Source organism: Urocampus carinirostris, chromosome 5, assembly GCF_059441175.1.
Source record: "Urocampus carinirostris isolate Australia breed hairy pipefish chromosome 5, RoL_Ucar_1.0, whole genome shotgun sequence".
In the NCBI taxonomy this organism is placed as follows: domain Eukaryota; kingdom Metazoa; phylum Chordata; class Actinopteri; order Syngnathiformes; family Syngnathidae; genus Urocampus; species Urocampus carinirostris.
In genome coordinates, this window is record NC_142353.1 from 19492462 (window position 1) to 19515619 (window position 23158).

At 38.6% G+C, this 23158-nt stretch overlaps 1 protein-coding gene across 3 annotated transcripts in view; it reads left to right on the plus strand.

The window, feature by feature from the left end:
- The window catches only part of grid2 (glutamate receptor, ionotropic, delta 2), a 669082-nt gene that overhangs the window by 414944 nt on the left and 230980 nt on the right, over positions 1-23158 (plus strand). For all 3 annotated transcript variants that reach the window (XM_088336089.1, XM_088336090.1, XM_088336092.1), the window contains exons 5-6: positions 4073-4126; positions 16497-16670. In XM_088336089.1, the coding sequence (XP_088192215.1) occupies positions 4073-4126; positions 16497-16670 (228 nt within the window). The remainder of the gene's footprint in view (positions 1-4072; positions 4127-16496; positions 16671-23158) is intronic.

The following is a 23158-nucleotide window of genomic DNA, read 5'->3' on the forward strand; positions in this document are numbered from 1 at the left end:
AGATCCCTCCAGCATCAAGCTCCCACTTGTCTGCCCTAACTCTGAGATGTGAAGCATATGTCTGTTTTGTGTTCTTTACAAAATGTATATCTGTGTGGTTGATTCCATTTAGTTAATTCCTGTTTGTTGTTCACCATCCTAAACAGCATATCTATTCACCTCATAGTTTTTTGTTTATAAATAATTTGAGTCTTTCTACTTTAGTTTTTAGCACATGTTGTCTGTTGCAATACACAATAATTACAGCAACATCAAGTGGTAAAATAATACACAACAGTCCTTTTTTAAAATGGCACGTGTATTTTAGTAGACATAATTGAACCTACATAACATCTAACAAATATGCATCATTATGATCATATAAAACAACATGTTTGTTTGGCTTTGACATTCATCTTGAACTTTTAAAAGGCACAGAACACGTTGAAAAAAAAATGAAAATAAATACAAGAAAGAGGCCAGCATTATAAGGCACAATCAATAGCCTATCTTTTTTATTTTATCAAAAAGAGGGTTAAATCATTTAAAAAACATGAAATATGCAATGATTTACCATCTACTAAACTACAATAAAAAAGTGCAATGAGAAGTAACACACAGTGAAAAGAAAAACACAACAATTCTTGGTGTTTTATAAAATGTTGACTCAAGATCATTTCAGTGGCCATCGAAAACGTAAAGGCCTTGACTTTGACATATGGGTGATGAAGTATTATTTACAGAAAATACTTTTGGGTTGACTTACACAAAAAAACATTTACAGAATGCTAAAAAATATTCTGGCATTATATGATTAAAAGGTAAATGATAAAAGAGTCCATGAGCTTGTAGGAGCAGAATTATTCACGTTGTTATATGTTCAAGATTAATTGATGGGACTTTGCTTCACTTCACCCACAAATTGGGTTTTAGCCTATCACATAAGGGAGTCTGCACTGCGGTCTCAGCCCTTTTATAACATATTTGCTTGTTAAGCGGCGATACTTTTGTATTTATCATCAGAGAGCTTCAACCCCTGAGGAGTCATGGGTGGTGCTGTAAGAGTGCGTCCTTTTGCTCATTAGCTTCAAACATCTGCCAAGACGGCTGCCACTGGAATATTATAATATAGTATACTGGGAAAGCTTGCACTGGTGCACACCCACATGCCAGCAAACACAATAGAACATGCGTTGTTTGTGTTTCACTACATGCTACAAAACATATTTTTAGGAGTGGAGGGATCAATTCCAATAAAATTGATATTACTGAGAAAAAATGTGGATCAAATCGATACTATTGTCTTAAGACCGCCTGGCACCTGGCTCAGGCTGTCTCGTGCCCACTGCCCGAAGATACCTGGGATGGGCTGCAGCAACCACGCAGCCCTAATGAGGATAAGCGGTGCATATTTTGGATGGATGGATAAATAAAAATGATGAAATCAGGTTTCACAACTAAAATAAATTAGATTAATTTATAAGTGGTTACTGCAAAGTATTCCATTGTAATCATGCATGGCCGAAGTAATTTACCTTACCTATGTTGGCGCATTGGATTATAAGGCTGACTTTTGAATCCCTGGCAAATTTGGGTTTTTTGATTGCACCTTGGAGTGCAGAAAGTACATTATTTTAGTTGTGTTGTTGACATTGTTATAGAGAATTGCATTTTTTGTTACAATGCTGCTTTCTTGGTATGAGTCTCTCAACTTTTGTTTTGAAATTCTCGTTGTCAAGTAAGTATTTGCAATGAATACTGTTGAGGGTTTTAATCTCATGTTATTTACATTATGTGCGCTTTTTACTTAACACTTGAAATTCATTTTCAAAATATTGAACAATGAAATCTATTATATTCATCATGCTGACTTGGCTATATTTGTCTTTATGTTACATTGCTGCTTTTTTGTTTTGGCTCTCTTGACTTCTGTTTTAAAACAACCGTAACTGATAAAATTTGAAACCGTATTAAAGTTAAAAAAGAAACACACTTTGAGTCGGTTAGTAGGTTTTGTGTAGCCCTTTCATCGGAGGCGCATTCCACCTGAGCTGTCCCCTAGATCTGCTTCCACGATCGGAATCACACACATCCTATAACTACAGGATCATTTTTTAAAATACAGGCATAAAACAACAAACCTAATTTGCTTAAACAAGATCACATGAATTCATGAAACGAATCTGATTGGATTAAACAAAAACACATAAGTACATGAAACGGTATAATGCCGGTCGCTAGATGGCGTGCAAGCATAATAAATGAACAGTAAGGAAAGTGGAAATTTTGTAACATAATCGACCAATGAGTTAGGGTGAAGTCAAGGGAGTATTTCAGGCAGGCAAGCCTGTGACCAGACTACCCGGCACTAAAGTGAAGGACATCTTGATTACTAGTTAGCGGGCCCCAAGATGATACAACTACAAACAGTCCCTGGATGTTATCTTTGACTTCATTAGGGTACTTTTGAGGATAAAATTCATACAAAGACACATTCAAACTAAAATCAAACTATAATTTCCCTTTCATATCTATCTATCTATCTATCTATATATACATATACATATACTACACTTTATTGACTTGCTTCGGATCTATACCAATAATTCCAGTATCGCCCGACCATACTTCTTTTGGATAATCCCCATTGTTACAAACACAGAAAAAGGTTAAACCCTACTCATTTTTGCTATTGCAGCAAAAGAAAAAGAGGCCAATGTGAGTAAAATCCTCTTCGAAACCAAATTTTATGGTCTGCTTGCGAGTGAGTGGAAACATACTGCAGGAGCCCATAAAGAAAAATTAAGGTAAAGATCTTGCATTTAATTGTGAGTCATCACTCTCTGTCCCATCTCCTTTTTTCCATGCGCGGACAGAATGCTTTATGGCAGCCGTCAGCGTTACGATGATGAAGTTTTATGGAGACACTGGCAGATTAAAGCACTATTAGCCACACGCTGTCACCCGCTCCAGCTGTTGCCTTTTGTTTACGGTTTAAAATAGTGTTTTATGATATATGGGCAACAAGGCAATTATAGATAAGAGGATGTGTGGTTTGTGGGAAGATGATGGCACCGGAACTCAATATTAAAACTGCTTTTAAACTAGTAGATATATATTTAAAGGTTCCACTGACAAAGAGAAAATAAACTTTGTAATAGTGTCTCATAAAACACTTTGGACCCTCACTAATTTCAGGTCTTGTGTGCAGGAATCACGCTTTGTATTAGAGTAGTTTTTCATTTTCAGTTTTAGTTTGACAAAAACATGCCTGTATTCTCTCCTCTATGTCAGTGGTCAGCAATCACTGGGCTGTGGACCGTACGCCGTTTGGTAGTGGGCACACAGAAAAAGTTGCCTTGTTTTTTGCTTTTACCATGTATACATTGCATTCTATTTAACTCACAAAACAACTCGTGGATAAGGTGGCAATGTACATGAGATTGTTTAACAATGATTGATCAGTTGAACTATAGTGCTGATGGTAAGCATGCCAATTCCAAACCACTAGATCCCCAGGGATGAATACTGTAGTAGAGTCATTCGCTTTTATTTCATCATCACACCATCATTTTTAACTACGATATCATGTTGTTGAATACCTGGGGCCATGATTACAATTATTTATTGACCACGTACATTTTGAAGACAATACTAAAATAAAACGTATGACTTGGTTATTTAATAAAAGTAGAAATTTTAGCCAGGGAAGAAATATGTTTGTCTAATGATTTCTTGAAAATCTGATTTTGTAGCAAATAAGAGAGAGTAGAACTTTAAAGAACGGCTATGTTGTGTAAAGAACAGGAATATTCAACATTAAACCTACATTTATATTTATCAGTAAAGCTGTACAATACTTTAGCTAACATAAACGTAGAAAACCACATCAGCAATTGCATTTTACTCGAGCTAATGTACACAACATATAACTCCAGTAAATGCTGGTAAGGAGTTTGCTTTCAGTTCTATTTTTTCTGCTTTTAGAAAGAACTTTTCTTACTATATTTGTGAAATATTTGAATTTTCATGGACAATTCCCCATAATGTGTTTATCTTGTATAAGTAAATGTTGTGCTTTGCTTTGTTACAGGTGGTCGAGACCAACTTGGTGACCTTTGATTGTCACTGGATCCTCATCAACGAGGTGAGTTAGAAAATATATCACATTTATCCATTAGTGGCTCGGGATCCTCAGAACCGTCTCATTTTCAATTGTGAGGATTAATTTTAATTTTTAGGCACCATGTTGCCAAGCGCAATGTTGAAAGAATTATGTCAAAACATTTTATTTGGCAGTAAGCAAACACATTTTGAAATTAAAAATAGCAATCCCTTCACAAAACACAGCTGTTCATAGAATACCATCGTTGAATTATAAAACATATATATATTTTTTTTTTCGAAGGACTATTAGTCGCTGAGCAGTATAAGTTGCACCAACCAATGATTTGCATAATTAAGAAGGAAAAACATATATAAGTTGCACCTGGAGTATAAGTCACATTTTTGTCATCTTGAAAGGCAATTCAAAATAAAAATGGACGGTATACGAAGAATACATGATCGACATGCCTGGTAATGTCAGTAATTATGTAACATATTAAGAGGTAATGAGATAACTTTACGGTTAACAACATTCTTACTAAACTATCAGTTTACAAAATCCAATAAAATCTTCAACCTCTGTGTCACTTCTACCGGTAAAGAATTCCCCCAAATTCGAAGGTGCACAATAAGTCCTTTCCTCTTCCATGTCACTAACTCCAGACTCTTTGTCACCTCCACTTCTCGCTCCAAATATTTTTTATTCTGATCAGTGATTGTTTTTGGTGGCATATTTTACAATTTGCAGCTTGCAATCTACAAGTAATGATTTTGTTTTTGGTTCCATTTTCATCCCAATCTTCTTAGTTGTTTATATGAATTATTGGCAATGCTGAAATTATCAACACAGGCATAAGGCGCCCTCTTGCGGTTTAGTGTGAAAATAGCATGTGAAATGATATACCGTTAATAGAAATGTAAAACTCCATGATATGATAATGTGCCAATTTTACATATAACTCGCACCTGAAGTATAGGACACACCTTTGGCCAAACTATGAAAAAAAACTGCGACATATAGTCCAGAAGTATGGTAGTCATATTTTGTATATGTTTTCTAGTTGGACCTCAAATAGAGACATCCATACGTTTATGGTGAGCGTTTTATTTTTTGACCATCATTTTTATTTATTCACAGTAGTTTATGTCTTTTTATGGAATGTAACACGTTGTTACATGGAATCAAATACTATATTCTAAATAACAAAAAATAATAATGTATCATAGTTGTTGAATAATGATGTATCATAACTGTCAAATCACTGACCAATGCAGTAGAAAAGCAAAATAAAGACATGTATATTTCTATGGATGAAAGACCAATTTTAATTAAAATTGAAGTCTTACTTTCGACCTCTGTGGAAATTTACTTAGGTGAGAATAACTTTTATAATGAATATTCAGGGGGTAACTTAAATATAATAACACTGTGAAGGAAACAGGGACAAGCAGTCCACTAAGTCTGGAACTTAATCATATTGGTAAACGTTATTTTTTTGGGCGTAGGGACCTGGGTGCAAATTCAGCTAGCTATTCCTCCCTGTTCAAGTTTTAATGTGACCGTTGGTCATAAGATAACATAATTAAAATTTAACTTCCCCTTTAATTTTATGTTAATGCAGTTCCTGGAGAGTTTTGTTGATAATTGATGAACCAGGCCTTTCATAAAAGGGAGCAAATTAAGTGCGTGTGTGTCTGCGGTGATTTAAATAAGAGTGTGTACTATATTTATACCAAATGTTCGCCGTCCTTCTTGTTAATGCCGTGGACCAATTAGTCCACCCAAATCCACTCAAGACAAATAAGGGCTTCCCCTCAAATTTCCATTAGGAATGAAGCAGGTAATAACTGTAATTACTTCACTACAAAGATTCTGTGATTTACACAGGAGACGCATCGACAACATTTAACCGTTGTTCCTGGATGAACTCTGCTACAAGCAAAAATGGCAGCCCTCGCAAAATAATCTAAAAATTAATCTCAGGTTTACAATAAAGTTTTACCATTTCAAGACTTCAGGGGATCCGTTTTGGGACAATTAGGCAAATTATCTGGGCGAGAAAAGATGTGTTTTTAATCAGAATCACCTACAACTACAACAAAATTAGAGTTCCACTCCAGTTCACAAAATACACATATAAAATATATAATACATTAAAAAAAATAATAATAAATAAAGTATTCACCTCATATATAAAGTACTGCATTACATATAAAATAAAAACCGTACACAACCGGGATATTGCACTTAAAAGAGGTGTTCCATGTGTCTTATGGTTTAGAGTGTCCATAGCTCTGGGGAAGAAGCTGCCCCTCAGTCTGTTCTTTTGGGCCTAGTGGGAAACAATTCAAAAAAGCGTTCACTGGTGTGTAAGGAGTCTTTCATTATGTGTTTGGCACTGTTGCGGTAACCAGAGCTGGCAATATCCTCTAGTCGGGGTAGGCGGTAGCCTGTGATCTTTTAAGTTGTGTTTATGGTCTTGTGGATGGCTTTCCTGTGCCCTGCAGAGCATCCTGCGTATTACGCCGTGATGCAGTACGTTATGTTCTTACTGCATCACGCCGAGGTACGCAGGATACGGTCAACAATTTAGCGAAGGGGACCGTAACTGTTTCCAGTGAGGGCCACATAAATTTCCCTTATCTGATGAGGGTTTGGGACCAGGCTCAGTTTCTAACGGAAAATGTGTGACAAATGCAGGAGTGCCTAACTGTAGGTGTTATTTATTCCTTTCCAGAAAGTCACAAACAAATAACCCTTCTGGAAACTTCACAGAAAAAAAGTCGGCAAATGAATAACGTTAATATTCATGAAATGCGATGAATAATAACCAAATGACCCTTTGTGGATTATTATTATAGAAGAAAAGTCAGAAAATAATTATTAACACTTTTTATAGAAAACAAGGAAACATAATCATCAAGTAACACTCTCTGAGTTCTCTACAGGAAAAAGTATACACAACATAAACTCTTATTTAGGTCTTAATGGGGACATAATCAGATTAACTAGATGGCACTATTTTATTCATGGTATCAGAAACGAAATTTGATTTACTTGTGTGTTTCACATGTGACAATAAGAACAAATTATATTTGTTTATTCTAGTCTAGTCTATTCTAGTCTGGTCTGGTCTGGTCCGGTCTGGTCTAAGCATTGTAAGTGACAAATGTATTGTAATTGTTGTGAAATGCACAACAAATGTTGCATTCATCTCTGGTACTCGTCAGGCTATTTACAGTTGAATAGTTTCCTCAGCACTCTGCACATGTTCTGAATTTTGTTTAAAACACAGATCAATAGCCACAACAAAAGTGTTGAAACCTGTGGCTCTGGTTAAAGCAACAGAACTGTGTTCTGTGTGTTCTCTCGTGGCTGCTAACAATGTGAAGCGGCCTGCTGGGCTTACCCTCATGTCTCGTTGATTGCCTGCTAGGGCAAATTCACATTGAGCTGTCAGAAATTTGTTTGAGTCTTGCACTGTTCTCGTCGCTGAGCTTGCTCTTTTGCCAGCTGTATTGAAATCATCAGCAGGGTAGTCCAAATGCATCCTTTTCAGCATTGGAATATCATAAAGAATTTTGGGGCTTAGAGCAGTGTTTCTCAACTGGTCGGTCACGACACGAAAGTGGGCGTTCAAATTGGCCAGAATCTATTTATCTATTGATGTACCGAATTCATTACCTCTTCGTTAGAGGTGGCTAGAGTCCAGAACATTCATATTCACCAAACATTCACTCTACATTAAGCCCAATACTAGACAAGTGGTGAGTTGCTGTGCCATGCAACCCTTCATCAGCAGTGAGGCCTGACAGCTTACACTGGTTTACCCCCTACGCATCATATGCCTTAATATCAGTCATTCTTAACTATCCTTTGCTATTTACGTATATCCTTTGTACACATCCAGAGCACATTTAACCTCTCCATCCAACAATGGTTGTGTCACGGTCGCCTTGGTGACCAGTCTGCCCCGCCCTCTGGGCAACAGCTGAAAGCAGTTCCACTAATTGTGGGTCTGTATTTAAGGCTGCATTGTGGGCTCTGCCGTTGCGGGTTCATTACTCATTATTCACAATCCCGGTCTGTTATGCCTTGTCCTGTTTTAGTCTGTTATGCTTTGTCCTGTTTTAGTCTGTTATGCCTTGTCCTGTTGAGTTCGTGCCGGAGGAACTCTGTATTGTTCTGTTTTGCCCCGGAGTATTGGGCGACTTTTATTTTGTAAAATAAAACTTATGGATCGTCAACGCATTTGAGTTCTCCCTTCATGCCTCCTGCCTCCGTTCTGGTCCGGTCCCCTTCCACGCCACCACGCTCTTGTGACAGGTTGTGCTTTTCTCTCATTTGATTTGTCTGAATAACATACTCTTTTAGTTGAAAAGCCTTCATACATTCTTTCCATATGTCCAAACCATCTCAGAACATTTTTATCAACCCTGTCAGCAAGCTCTTTCATTCTACCTCTTCTTCCCTTTGCTTCCAAATTAATTAATCGTTTGACTCCACACATAATACGCAAGCATCTGATTTCAAAGACATTTGACCTATCATGCTTATTTACTCTCAAATTCCACGCCTCTGAGCCATACATCAGTTTTTGTACGACCACACCTTCATGCACTGCTTGTTTTGCATCCATTCACAGATCTCTAGATTTGAACAATCCATTCAGCACCCCAATTGCTTTGCTCCCTTCACCCATCCTTCTTCTTTTCACCTTTCCTCCATATCACCACCTGCTGCCACATACAAACCCAAATATTTTAAACGATCTACGTCCTGCAACCATTCAACAAAATCTCTGATTCACCTACCTCACCACCTCTCGAAAACCTCCTTACCTTACTCTTGTCTTCTCTTGTCAAGCTCTACTATCCTGATACAAGCTTTGCACAGTATACAGCAACCTGCCAGCAAACCTATATATCATCAACACTTGCCAAAATGCCTCCCGATCTATCCTGCCAAATGCTTTCTCTAAATCCAAAAATGCCCCCCAAAAAATCCTCTCTTTATTTTGCTATAAAATGTTCACTCAACTGCCTCACTGCAAAATCTGATCTGTACAACCCTTTTCACTTGTAAACCCACACTGTTCTTACCCAAGCACTCTTTCTGTATTTTCCTTCATTCTTCTAATCAAAATCCTGCCGTAAGCATAAAAACTATATTCAACAACCTTACAAGCCATTCTATCACAGATTCACCACCTTACCTTATATGCTCAACCATGCACCATCCAACCTAGCAGCCTTCCCTTCATCGACCTCTGCTGCTTCCACCTCCTTCCTCTCAATATCTCTCTAATTTAATTCACCAAACAATCTCACCTGTCCACCACCAGCAGGCACCATAGATGCCTCCATCTCACAGTCACATTTAACAAGTCAATAAAATACTCAGCCCATTTTTCACCCAACTCTTGCCCTACTACCAACAACCTGCCATTCTGATCCTTCACACTCTCCTATCGACATGTCTCACCTTTCCTTATTGTCTTCACTTCCTTCCAAAACATCTTTTTATTCTCTGCAAAACTCCAAGTCAAATCCCTCCCCCATCTATGCTGCCTTTTTTGCATCTCTTACCACTCATTTTACACAATTGCTTTACATTTTAAACATCTAAAATATTTCCTGATCATGACTCTGCAACCATTCCTCAAATGCCTTTCTCTTGTCTACTCATGGTGCTCTCACATACTCATTCCACCACTCACTAAACTTTCCACATAGCCACCAATTTTGCACATTCCACATACCAAAACTGTACTGCACTCTAAGCATATTTTCAGACATTCCCACTCTTTATCCAATCTCTCTACAGATATTTCCCTCACTATCTCAAGACACCCTCTCTCTCATATTTGACACTTTGTCCATGCGATTGATAAGATCTCTGAGTTCTTGCACTTCTCCTGCCAAACAGCCAATATCATCAGCAAAACGAAAGCTAGTGATGTTGTGTTCCCCTATGCTGTCTGAACCTTATTGCGTGTCCAAGGTTTCGGTCAAGATCTTTTCCAGGGAGATGTTGAATACATCCGAAGAGGGAATGCAGGTTTGACTGTGGATTGAAACCAAACTCCAATGGTACCATTTATCAGTACTGCTCTGTTGGCATTAGCATAAAGCTGTTTTGCCATAAATATATTCATGTCCACCAGTATGGATTTGATCAAAATGCAATTTTCTTCTCGGTTAAACTATTGTGAATCAAAGGTTGATGCTCAGACTTAATTATTACTGTGACAAAACAATTGATATTTGGAAGTACTTCACTAGAAATCGTCTAATGTTATGTCCTACTTCTGCCGATCACAATGCCGCCAAAACCTTTAATCTGCTGCACACGCAACAAACTCATAACGGGACGTGTAACGCTTTTTTTTTTTTTCAAACAGACCTTTAAGGGGGTGAAAGCTTTAATATTCTCTTGTAGTTCAGAGCACAACTATGGGAAGCAACGCGTGCCTCCCGCCTGTGCTGTATTATGGATGAGGGGATAGTGTATGGTTGTCATAACTTTGCTTTATCTACAGCCGGCAGTTAGACGTCCCACCAAGGCACAGTTCACACTTTATAATTGATCACCCTGCCCTTCCTCATCGTCTCCGTTCTGCTCAGTGGGTAAGGATGAGGGAGAGGAGGGATAAAGGACACACACTTTTCTTAAGTTTCGAATTAAACATAAAGAACCCTCCATGAATAGTAGTTTGAGTTTTAACATTAAGTTTTCTTCGAACTTCTCAAGTAGAGCTTCCAAATCTTGCTTCCAACTTCACACTTTGAATCTTGTTGGTTTTCCTTATGCTTGTGTTAGTTTTCTGTGGGTAGTCTAGTTTACTCCTAGTCAGAAAAGCTTAATTGATGGGTCCAACTGTCCATATGTGTCCATCATTTGCAAATGGAATGGATACTCATGTTTTGGCATTGTGTTGCCTATTTGTTGTTTATTTTTTTCTTACAATTGCCTTTATTTTATAGAGTGCCTCAGGTAGAAATACTAAATTCAATGTTTGATTCTTTGTTTTTGTTTTATTAAATCAAATTTTTAACCTGAACTACTTCATTACCTCCCAGAAATACCTAAATTATAAAATTTGATAATTAGCATTAGGGTTAGGGTTAGCAATATTTTGCTATCCATATGTCCATTACAATTTACCATAATATGGTATAAATAGAAAACACAACACAGTTTATTGTTTAAGTACCACCAAACTGGTTTTGTTTTTATACAAACAATTTTTTGCTGATAGATCAGCACTTTTGTGTCAGCTTGACATGTATCAGCAATGTTGCTTGAGCCTAAGGATTGTAATGATGAATTGACTAGTAAGGTAGCCAAGATGAGGGCCCGGTCACACAGCCGTTTGCGTCTGTATCGCGGGTAAAAATTTGCGTTTTTTTTTTTTTGCCCGTGGTTGCCCGCGATGGAAAATGCGCAAAATTGGCCGACCTGCTGTTCATCGGTGGTATGCCCGCAAAACAGACGCCGGCGACTGTTCCGCTTCCTCATCGCGTCATTTCCGCGTCATTTTCTCGTGTGGACCACAGGTATAAAAGCTCCCGAGCCGGTGTTGTGCCCAAATCCGACTCCTACGCAACCCCCCAGAAATTTCTGGCCGTGATTCAGCCTTGATACGCCCGTGAAAGGCTGTGTACCCGTGCGCTAAAGTATTTAGCAGCGCAAAAAAGTTTTGCGCTGCTCAATACTTTAGCGAACCGCGCATGAATTTCCGACCGCGTGCTAAGCACTGCTGTATCTCGTCTGTATGGCGATCTCAAAGCGTCCAATAGCGTCCGCCTCACAGGCAGAAATTTCTGGCCGTGATTCAGCCGCAAACGGCTGTGTGACCGGGCCCTGAGTAGGGTACAACTTTAAACCAAGCACGTTACTTTAGAAAAAGAATTATAGTTACTCACCAGTTCCTACAAAAAGTAACATATTTAGTAACAGTTACTATTTATGTTACTTTGAAAAGTTGTATCTCCAAGAATTGCAGCTGTTGATTAATGGGAAGCCAGTTATCTTTGTTCACTTCAAAGAGCTGGCTCATTGAGATGTTTCAGTCGCAAACAACATGAGTCTGGGTGCTGTCAAATTTAAGGCTCACATTTTTTTCAAATAAGGCCTCATTCTTTTCTTTTGGAGGTTTAGAGAATTCTATCATTGCAATCGCTATTTGACTCTATGGTAATCGCTATTTTGAATGGTAACATGATCCAAAAAGACGTAACATAAACAATCTGGAGAAGAGCGGAAAACCGTGTCGCTAAAAACAGTGTCAGGTGTGTGGGGACACACCACCGCTTTTAAACTTCAGTAACAGTAATGGGGAAAAAAATAACTAGTTTAATTACCCTGTTATTTAAACAACAAAGATATTTCCAGCGCTGCAAAGTAAATATGGCAAAATTAAAGCAATTTAGAAATGGATGTTATCAACCAATATCAAATGCAAGCATATCTTTAGTGAATTTCCCTTAGGGGATGAATAAAGTATCTATCTATCTATCTATCTACCTATCTAGTGTTTTATTCTGTTTCTTATTTTGCGTATAGGAAACACAACAGACCAAAAGAGAAACATATTAGCTCATACAAACAGTCAACTGATTAGTACTGGGGAAATGCTTCTATTGTTTATCAGTGTGTTGATGGCAACAGAGGGCAATCGCACATACACTTTAAGCAATAAATACTGTGGGTTTTTTGTTTTTCATTCCCCGAAAAAGAATGTTTGAGTGCTTGGCAGGGTTAATAGTAGAAATAGGAGGTTATAAAAAAGGATGAAGGGGAAATTGATAGTTTTTCACTCAAGAAGGAACGGTTTAATGTACTGGGGAACAGGGTGTTATGGAAAAAGACCAGAGAACAAAGTACAATAAGAGATGAAATATGGTTTTAAAAAAATCCAGAAGAAGAAAAAGAGCCAAATTCATTTTAGGGTTGATAGGAGGTATCAGAATTTTAGGTTTATGGAGTTGGCAAACAATGATCTGCCAGGTTTTTGTGATATTTAATATAGTTTTTTCCCCAACTGTCTGATCAACTGGTAGTTTGACAGGATATGGCCTCAGGCAAGTGACTGAAGGTGAACAATTCCCGTGTTTGTTGTTGACAATTATTTGTTCCTACTGGAATTGGTTATATCTCCTGATATAAAACAGAACAAGGAATTGTAGCGAAAGACTCCAGTGTCTATGTTCTCTGACACAAATATCCTATGAAGGCACCATTCTAAGAGTTAGGGATCCCCGCACTTTGCAATCCAAAGTCATGTGTTTCCCATGACTCCCTTCCCAAACTCTGATGCCCTAACACTGAAGGATACTGATTTGTTGAGCAGGTCCTTAATTAAACATCTTGCTGATGAGAAGTAGCTGTTTAGAACAAGGGGGACATGGAAACCAGGTTGGGCTCAAAGATCAGGATCTACTACATGCAGACGTGTGACAAATAATGTGTTAAAAACTGACTTAAAGTAGCAGCTTACTGTGAACCTTATGTATTACGGAGACATTTATTTCACAGGTTTGTTTTCTTTAGTTTAAACCCTTTCACAATGCCTTTACTTATAAAGTTATTTGGATGGGACACTTCTCATGTGCAAAAAAGTAGATCTGTTGACAAAAATGCAGTTTCTTCCCAGAAGAGAACACCTCTGTGTTCTCAAAAGCTATTGAATGTAAGTTGTTGACTAGATTTAATCTCTTTCTTTAAGGTTGCATCCAGGCACAATTAAAATCACAAAGATAAGTGGGAGAAAATTTGAAGAAAAGCAGAAAAAAGACAAGTAGATAGATATCTGTATGGCAAATACATATCCACAAGACTCAGTCAGAAATGTAAACTGTTCAAAGAAAAAGCTTTCGAAAATTAATGTTTTTTTTTTAATTGCGGATGTTTCACATACAAGTACTTTTTCATAATTAGGATTTTTTTAGGGTGTAGTAAGCTATTTAAGAGCATCTTTGTCTCGCAGCAGGCAGTGTGCATTAAAAATATTATTATGCCCACCTCACACAAGAAGTGAAATAACGAAATCTTCAGCACGTTTAACCTTGTGTGTATGCCGTGTCCTCTCAAGTTTCAAAACACTACAAGTGAGCAATCTATCTGCGGGCTTGTGGGGGCGGGATGTGGCACAAATCCCAAAAACTTGGCCACTGGCTCTGGATTACAATATCAAAACCTGAAGAGAAAAAAACGCTGAAAAAATCTTGGAAAAAAATGCGCATCTGTTGGTGGAAGCGGAATTAAGATTCACACCAAGTAGTCAAGGGCAGGCAGGAATCCTGTATTGCCCCTCCACACCATAACTCTGACAACACTCAGGTCTTATACATTAATGCAAAGAACTCACACTCAGGGCGCATTTTCATGCCACCCCACGTCAATGTTTGTGCTAGAATTTGTCGCTAACAAAGTGAAGGGCATTAACCCAGTGTGACTTTCAGTGGCGGTGTTAGACTTTCGGGGACCAGAGCTAAACTAATCTGAGACACACAAACACACTCACGCGGATACACATTGAATTGCACGAGCTATTGGAACTGAGCATCCACATATAAGGTGATATGTTTAATTTGGTATGCCGGTTAAAAATGATGTACATGATGTGGTCAAGGCATCTTTAAATTTGTTAGACTATGTAGAATGCAAATGAAATAATTTGTGTGAATAATTTTATTTTTTTTTACCAAATAAATAATATAAACAACTATTTCAGCTTAAGCCTATGATGTAGACAGGGGATTAGGTCATATCTCATTAATAAATTATTTTTAGTCGCAGTACCTGTAACACATGTGAACCAAATGAGAAAACAGATAGTGTTTAAACATCGGTAGAAAATGTTATCTCCCTTTTTTAATACCCCACATTTGTTTTTGTTGATATATTTCGGAATGACTAAAGCACTCCATACAATGTAATTTGCTTTATTCAGTTTAGTCACATGCGTTTTGTAATGACTTATAATGTACCCTTTATGTATATGGACAGGTTAATGTCTGACAATATTCTAGCGACCTGGCCCGATTTTAACATCCGCAATGTGATACCATGACTAAAATAGTGTCCATGTGACATAAAACAACTGCCTTTTCATGTGTCGTCTGCAACCCTAATAGTTAAGTGGAAAAGGTCCGGGGCTCTCCCTCAGCTATCTGGATTTGATAATATTTTAACCAATTTTTGCAATTGTGATTAGCCATATATTTCAGTTAATCAATCAATACACACATATGGAACTTATTTCTTTGTAGGGCAACCATAGCCCTAGTTCCATGTGCCTTATAATGCGGTACCTTGTGTGGGGAATACTGTAAGTATTTATCCATAGGAGTTCATTAAAAATCAAGTAACAATTTTTTTTTAGTTTGTTGCAGTCTTGAAAGACTTGAAAATCCTTAAGTTCTAATGTTGTGTTTTGATGGAGTGAAAAGTGCTAGAATTTTGTCTGTTGTGCTTGTAAATGACAAAATTGTTGTCATGTTTCTCAACAAGTCTGCTAAAAAAATAACACTGACAATGCTCTATTGGTGGCTTTAATTTGCAATTGCATGTGTTCTTCCCACAAGATTAACAGCAGCCAACATTAGTTTGTATAGCATTGTCCTATGAAGTAGCAATACGATACAGCAACCTGGTTCACCTAAACAGGGCACTAGGAGATGTGCATTAGTGCAAGGATTACATATCAATTACGGACATTTATCATGGACCCTGCATAAAAATTGAGTTAGGTTTCCCATTGGTAAACTGTAATAAGAAGAAATTACTGCAACTGAAAATGTTAGCTACATTTTGCCCTCATTTTACCCTCATTTTATGGGGAGAGATGTGTCTCTAATATTTACGCATTGTCCAAATCCACAAGTATCTTTGTGATTTACTCAAGATCTTTAAGTTATGTGTTTTGATGAATTGACACACAAGATTAAAACATCTCACTTCATCTCATCTCATTAGCTGTACCGCTTATCCTTATTAGGGTCACGGGGGGGCTGGAGCCCATCCCAGCCATCTCCGGGCAGTGGGCAGGGGACACCCTGAACTGGGTGCCAGCCAATTGCAGGGCATTCGTGGACAGACAACTCATTCGCTCAGTCACACCTAGGGACAATTTGGGCCGGCCAATTCACCTGAAATGCATGTCTTTTACATATGTAAATTGCAAACATAGTTGTGGATATGCAAAATACATGATTCACAGCGGATTTATTCTTCTTTTAAATGGCACAAGAGACGTTTAACAAATTTGCTTCAAAAGTCTTTAAAAATTACTTGAATTTCGCCATGAACACATTCTGCGGATAGTTTGAATGAACTTTTAAAGGAAGGTTTACATCAACTTTACAGCAACTTATTTGTCATCGATTTCTTTCCATTCTCCCAGGAAATCTCCGATTATGACCTCCATGAGTTGGTAATGAAGTCGGTGGGTCGTCTGACGTTGGTGCGCCAGACTTTCCCGATGCCGCAAAACACAACTCAGCGTTGTGTCAAGCACAACCACCGGATCAACACGTCCCTCTGCGACCCCAAAAGTGCCAAAGCGCAGCAGCTCGAGGTAAATCCCTGCCAAGCTCAATCATTAAACGCCAAATAAAACAAAGACAACCGACCGCGTTATTGATCTTGTACTACGTTTAATTGCTAACTTCTATTATCCCTTTTCCTGCATCTAATTATTCTACAGGCTTTGTGCAACAAAATGACAGAACTCAATTGGGTATAAAATTAAAATTGTAACACAAGGCGTGTTGTGTTAAACATTAGCGTGCATGACTCTGGAAGAAAGAAACATTGAAATGACATGTTCTGTGATGTAGAGAATCAAAAACAGTGCATCATGTTTTGTTTTTTTTACCCCTGCCATATTTATTTTGCTCCAAGCATTGAATCAAAATAAATACTTGAATAATGCAAATATGACTCTAAAATCGTAATATAGGCTTACCATTTGTTAACTCATTTAATGACATTTTGTTCAAATGGGAAATGCAAATGCCAGCCAATTTCAGTCATTTTGACACATTTTTGAAAGCAAGGTGGAAACATTTGTTGGCTGGATAGGGATGGGTGCCACCAGGCTTTACTTGTCCAATAGACACCACAGGAAATGGTGCTCCTACGATAATAGTGGTTAAGGGTTCCTACCAACCAGCTCCATCTTCATCTTTCATGAGGAAAAAAGGTATGTTTCTAACATTTACCAGGGTTAAGTAAACAACAGTTGAACATTGCTAAGTCTCTCATTTCCAAGAAAATTAAGAAAACAGCTTCTGTGAAAGGATGCATTTCAAGCAGGACTTTTACATTGGTGCTTTTTTTTTGTATTATTGATACCTCCGATATATAACCAATGTTTTCCAATGACACAAGGACTCTTTGCTTGCAAAATAATATTCTCTTGCAAAAATACCGAATGCATGCATGAGCGATGCATGAAAGTTTTGAGAACCTTTTAGCCTCTAGTTTTCGGTGACGGGCTCACGCATTTTTTTGTCACTCGGGGGCTGCCATCAAACTCTCAGTCACTGGATAGAAGTGGGGGCTACTCAATGTGTGGACAAAGATCTGACCAAAGCCTTTTCTGCCATTTAGTGTTGAATTCTTATGCTGAAAATATTGCCAGAGGATTGATACTTACTGATCAGCAGGGCCAAATCCTTTAGAATATGTTTTCGTTTTTAACAACATGAACGTAAACTGCAACAAAGACTGATTGCAAACTTTTTTCTGTTTTTATTTTGCTTATTAAAAGACATTTTGACTTCTAGGAAACTTGTGTGTTGAGTAAAGTTGTGTTAAATAACTGGATCAATCAAATAATTAATTGATCTATCTATATATCTATCTATCTACCTTGGTCATATCCCTCCAGATGGGTGACCAACAGCAAGACAAACACATAAAATAACAAAGAAAATAAAAAAGGGGGAAAACATAGAAAAAACACACGCAAACATGTTTGGACCATGGCCAACCCAAATGCCCAAACACCCAAACAAGTTAGCCCTCCAGATGAAACGGGACACAAGAAAGCAGCCATGTCACTTAGGTCAGGGTCACACCACACTCTTCTGTTCAACAGCAGGGCCCGACAGCTTTCACTGGTTTACCCCTGCCGCATCCCTTAGAACGCGTCCAAATATCCCACTATCCTTTTACAACACCTCTCCACTCATTCTTATCACCAACAAGAGCTTCCACTAGATTTAGACCTCTTTCCTGCAGTGCACTGATAACACCATCCATCCACGTCAATCGCGTCCTTCCTCTTTGTCTCGTACCATTTACTTCTGCTCTGTAGATCCTCTTCAAAATTTGCTCCTCATCCATCCTCTCCATGTGTCCAAGCCAACCAAGTACTCTGCACCATACAACACAGTTGGCACAATCACACTCTCATACAGTCCCCTCTTAACATCCCTACTCATACTCTTATTGCTCATCACTCTCCTCGAAGCACCCAAAACCTTGCTTCCTCGATTCACTCTGTGCAATACCTCGCACTCCATTACACCAACTGCAGCCACGTCACAACCAAAGCACATGTCCATGCAACCTTATTTCTAACGCCATTCCCACTCCATCACGTGAACACTTCATCACCTCACTCTTCCCAACATTCACACATAACTTACGCCTATCACACACTCTTCCAAACTCCATTACCAACCTTCTCAATTTTTCCTCAGAATCGGCCACAAGCGCTGTGCCATCTCCAAAGAACAACTACCTTACCTGCCACACTAATCCACTGTTATCGGTCATCTCTACACCTCTGCCAAATACTCTTGCATTCACCTCTTTCACCACGCCATCCATGTACACATTAAACAGCCATGGTGACATCACACACCCCTGTCTCACACCAGTCAACACAGGAAACCACTGACTTGTCTCACTCCCTACTCTTACACATTCTCTGCTGTTCACATAAAAACTCTTCAATTCTTACAAAAACTTTCCACCTACTCCATACATTGCCATCACTTGCCACAACGCTTCTCTATCAACTCTGTCATACGCCTTTTCCAAGTCCATGAAAGTCAAATAAACATCCTTACCTTTTGCAAAATATTTCTCACACACCTGTCGTACTGCAAACACCTGATCCACACATCATCTTCCTTTCCTGAAACCACTCTGCTCCTCCATCACCACCTCATTTGTTCTTCCCCTCACTCCCTTAATCAAGACTCTTCCATATCTATTTTTATAATCATGTAAAGTGTTGGCCTGGAGAGGGATGGACCACGCCAGGCTGTACTTGGCCAAGACACACCACAGTAAATGGTGCCCCTACAACTCTTCTGCTGAAGGGATACGATTAGGTTTTACCATCCACTGTCTGTGTTTCCATCGGCATTACCATTTTGCTGAGTAAGGTCAGGGGTACATATTTTTTGTCCGACTTCACGATAAGAACCTCCCACCTTGATTGCCATTATAATGATATTTTCCTGGTCATAGGTTAGAAAAATCCCACTTTCCACTTTTTGGAATGTAGATACTGCCCTAAGTTCTAATAATACATAGTGCAATGTATGTGGATGACGAAGAATAGTTCATAGTTAACAATAGTAAAATGAAAGGAAGTGCATTAACATTGAGAAGCAACAAATCCCCCAATTAAGTCAAAAGGTATATATGTTCACAGTTCCGTGCAATAACTTTCAGCAGCAACAAAAAAATAAAATAAGTTGCAAGATATGTTTCCAAAGTTGTGTGCCTACAATTAAAGTGGTGATGAACACGAAACCCATTTTCCTTGTTTTGAGAATAGCAAAGATCCCTCTTGTATTTCATTTATAAGGGTAATTGCTTGCCAAACCATGCATCTTCATTCTAATGCAAGTCAGGTTGCTTCTATGTCAAGTCGAAGTAGCAACAGTGTTACAAGTTCTCAATATGGCAACATGAGTCTGTCTCAAGTAAGGTCATTTCGTCATTTTTCCTTTTAATACACTTACATTTTGTAAGACAAAAAATTCAAAATCATAAAAAGAGCAGACATTAGGAGATTAACTTAAGTCGCACGTACTCTTCCCTCCCTGTCACTTGGGAACCTTGCTGACCCTGTTTATATTTTGTGTTGGTCTCCAAAACCTGTTTACAGTGCCGTATAGTTTTGATGACATCAGTTTGACTGATTTGATGGCGCCCTCCCATCCCTTCTTTCTAATTTAGCCTAAAGTTGGCCCACGTTCTTCTGTGTGTTTATCGTGCACACACTCAATTCACCAAAGTGACATTTTTTTCATCCTTCACTCTTGTTTTTCTTTCTTGTTGTGCTTTTCTTCCCCTTAATATATTCCCTAAGGCAAAAATATGTACGCGGTTATGATGGTGTTTGTGTATGCGTGCGAGTCATCAAGCTGCCATCAGGCGGGCAACACAAAGGGGAGCGTACGCTTACTTACGTGCCAAGACAAAATGTATTAAATTGAATCTATGTGTTGTTGATTTATGTGGCTTCACAAAAGCCCCGGGGAACATATTTGATGAGACATGGAAATTTGTTAAAAGGAGAATTGTTGCCGTCGCACTTATGAAGATGTCTCGGCGTAGCAGCGGTAAAACAAGTTGACAAGGTTAGCAGAAAAACGACAAGGTCAGCTTCGAGCTTGTGTAGATTTTCTAGATAGAAAAGACGAGGCCTTCCACGCCAGCCAAAACAGAGTGACAAAGTTGGAATGTATCAAATGTTGTTGTGGCTGTGCATTTGACACATTTTATTAAATGAGTAGAAAACATTCTGACAAATGAAAAAAAAAACTACTTTCTAAATGAAAAGGGGATGGAGAAACAAAAACACAATTGAAGTTTAATCTTTCTTGGACACTCAAAATGAAAACTCAAAAAAATATAAGTTCTTTTGGTCCTTGACAATGACATTAATATTCTAAATCTAGTCCAGCCAAGTCACATTTATTTGTATAGCCCTTAATCACAAGATTTCTCAAAGGACTGCAGAGGATTACAAATATTCCATCGCCTGATCTTAAACGAACATATGGGCAAGGGAAAACTCAAAACCTTGGCATGAAGAAAAAGGAAACCTTGAGAAGGGGCCTCCTAAGTAACAATCCCCCTTCCAGGATGATTAGGGTGCAAACGATTTACCATTGGGTAACAGTACACAAACATAATGAACATAAAAAAAAAAAAAAAAACAATAGGTAGTATGAAAAAAAAATGTCCAGACCATGACAGCCATGATGCCTCAAGCCTGTAAAACAGTCCAAAAGGCCCATACAGCCACGACGCAGCTTCCCATCTCTGCCAGCTGGTCTATGCAGGCGTTGACGTGCTTCAGGACAAGACGCTGGTCCGCTGACTTATCTCGAATCGTCCTCTCCCTCGTATAGCCACCAGCCAGGCACTCAAAAAGGACATGAGAAGAAATTATGAGGTGGGCATCAATCATAAGCTATTGAATAGAAGTGAGTCTTAAGTCTAAATTTAAAAACTTCCACTAAAGTTGCAGATATTTTATCCGGAGGCAGAGCATTCCACAGCACAGGGGCCCGGATAGAAAACACTCTCAAGCCTGCAGACTTCTTTTTGGCTCTTTGAGTCACAAGTAGACCGACATTTTCCAAGCTAAGGCTACAGCAGGAACATAAGGAACCAAATCTGAGAAATAAGAGGGCGCAAGTCCATGCAAACATTTGTATCTTAGTAAGAGAAGTTTGCAACCTCTTCTGTTTCAGCACTGAATCAGTGTGTATTTGTTTGGACATGATTTTTGCCAAGACCTGTACATTTTCAAATCCAGTTGTCCTGTAGCTGATAACTATATTGTTTTGCTTTCTCTGAACAAAGCTCATGGCAACATCAATCTGCGTGTTGGTGGACTGAAGTAGTTTTCTTGTGGAGAGAATGACATACCAAACCATGAGGCAAAATCTAAATCTGAATGGTCTGACTTATTCAGCAAGTGAAAGGCTTTCAACTTTCACCATGGGGTCAGTTGTTTTCCCCCAACCTCTCGCAAAGCTTCTCTCACTTTGACTGCTTGATATCTGGTCTCCCATCGTGTTTCACTACAGGACTTGAGTGCGATGTCCACATGCTGGATCATGATGGCCCACCTTTGAGGTGAACCTGTAAAAACTTTGTTCCTTTTTCCACATTTCCAAAAAAGCAAGTGGCATCCACGGACACTTTAGCAGCATTTTAAACCACTAAAATTAAGCAATGGGCTCCACCAGGCACATACAAAACACATGGATGTTTCTTTAAAAGACTAACCTGGACACCTTTATTTGAACCTTTGATGTTTGCGCCATTATCATAAGATTCCCTTCTACAGTCGCCAAAGTGGATGTGTACTCCATTGGATTTGGAGGGCCCAGAGCACCTTTGAATGTGCATGATATTCGCGGAGCTCTGAGATTTAGAGCAGAGAGGATGTAGGAAACTAATGTCTGTTAACATAATGTTATTATTCAAAAGTTAGTATTTATTTTAAATAATATGAGGCTCACTAAGAGGGAATCAACATGTTGCTAAGGGTACTCCCATAAACTAAAAACCTTGTGAACAGCTAGACAAAAAAAGGAGAAGGAAAATGGGTCAGTTTGATCACTTGGAGTCTCTGTAGTTTGTACTCTTTCTGGTGCTCTGAAGCACCAATTTTAAAATACACTACGCAATACAGCGGAGTCTAGTGGTCAACTATTATACAGTGTCCAGGGAAGGTGTAAGTATAAGTGCTGATAACAGCCTACTTTTAAAGTATTACCACTCCTCACAGTATTGTTCCTACTTGGGTTGTCATTTGAGTACTCTGGGGATAATAAGGAACTAAAAATGGGAAATTATAGACATTGTGTATTTAATTAATTAAATGACATTTTAACTGAAAAGGTGCTGGCACGCCACCTTTACCAGAACATGTGGCGGCTAAAGGACCTTTTCTGGCCCGTCAAAACAAGGCCAAAAGCGGTTGAGGACTCCTTTCCTAGTAGCAGGGACTGGGACCTTCTTGCGACGATTACAGGGGCAGCTGAGGGTCCTTGTGTTTCCAGGGAGCGATCGACT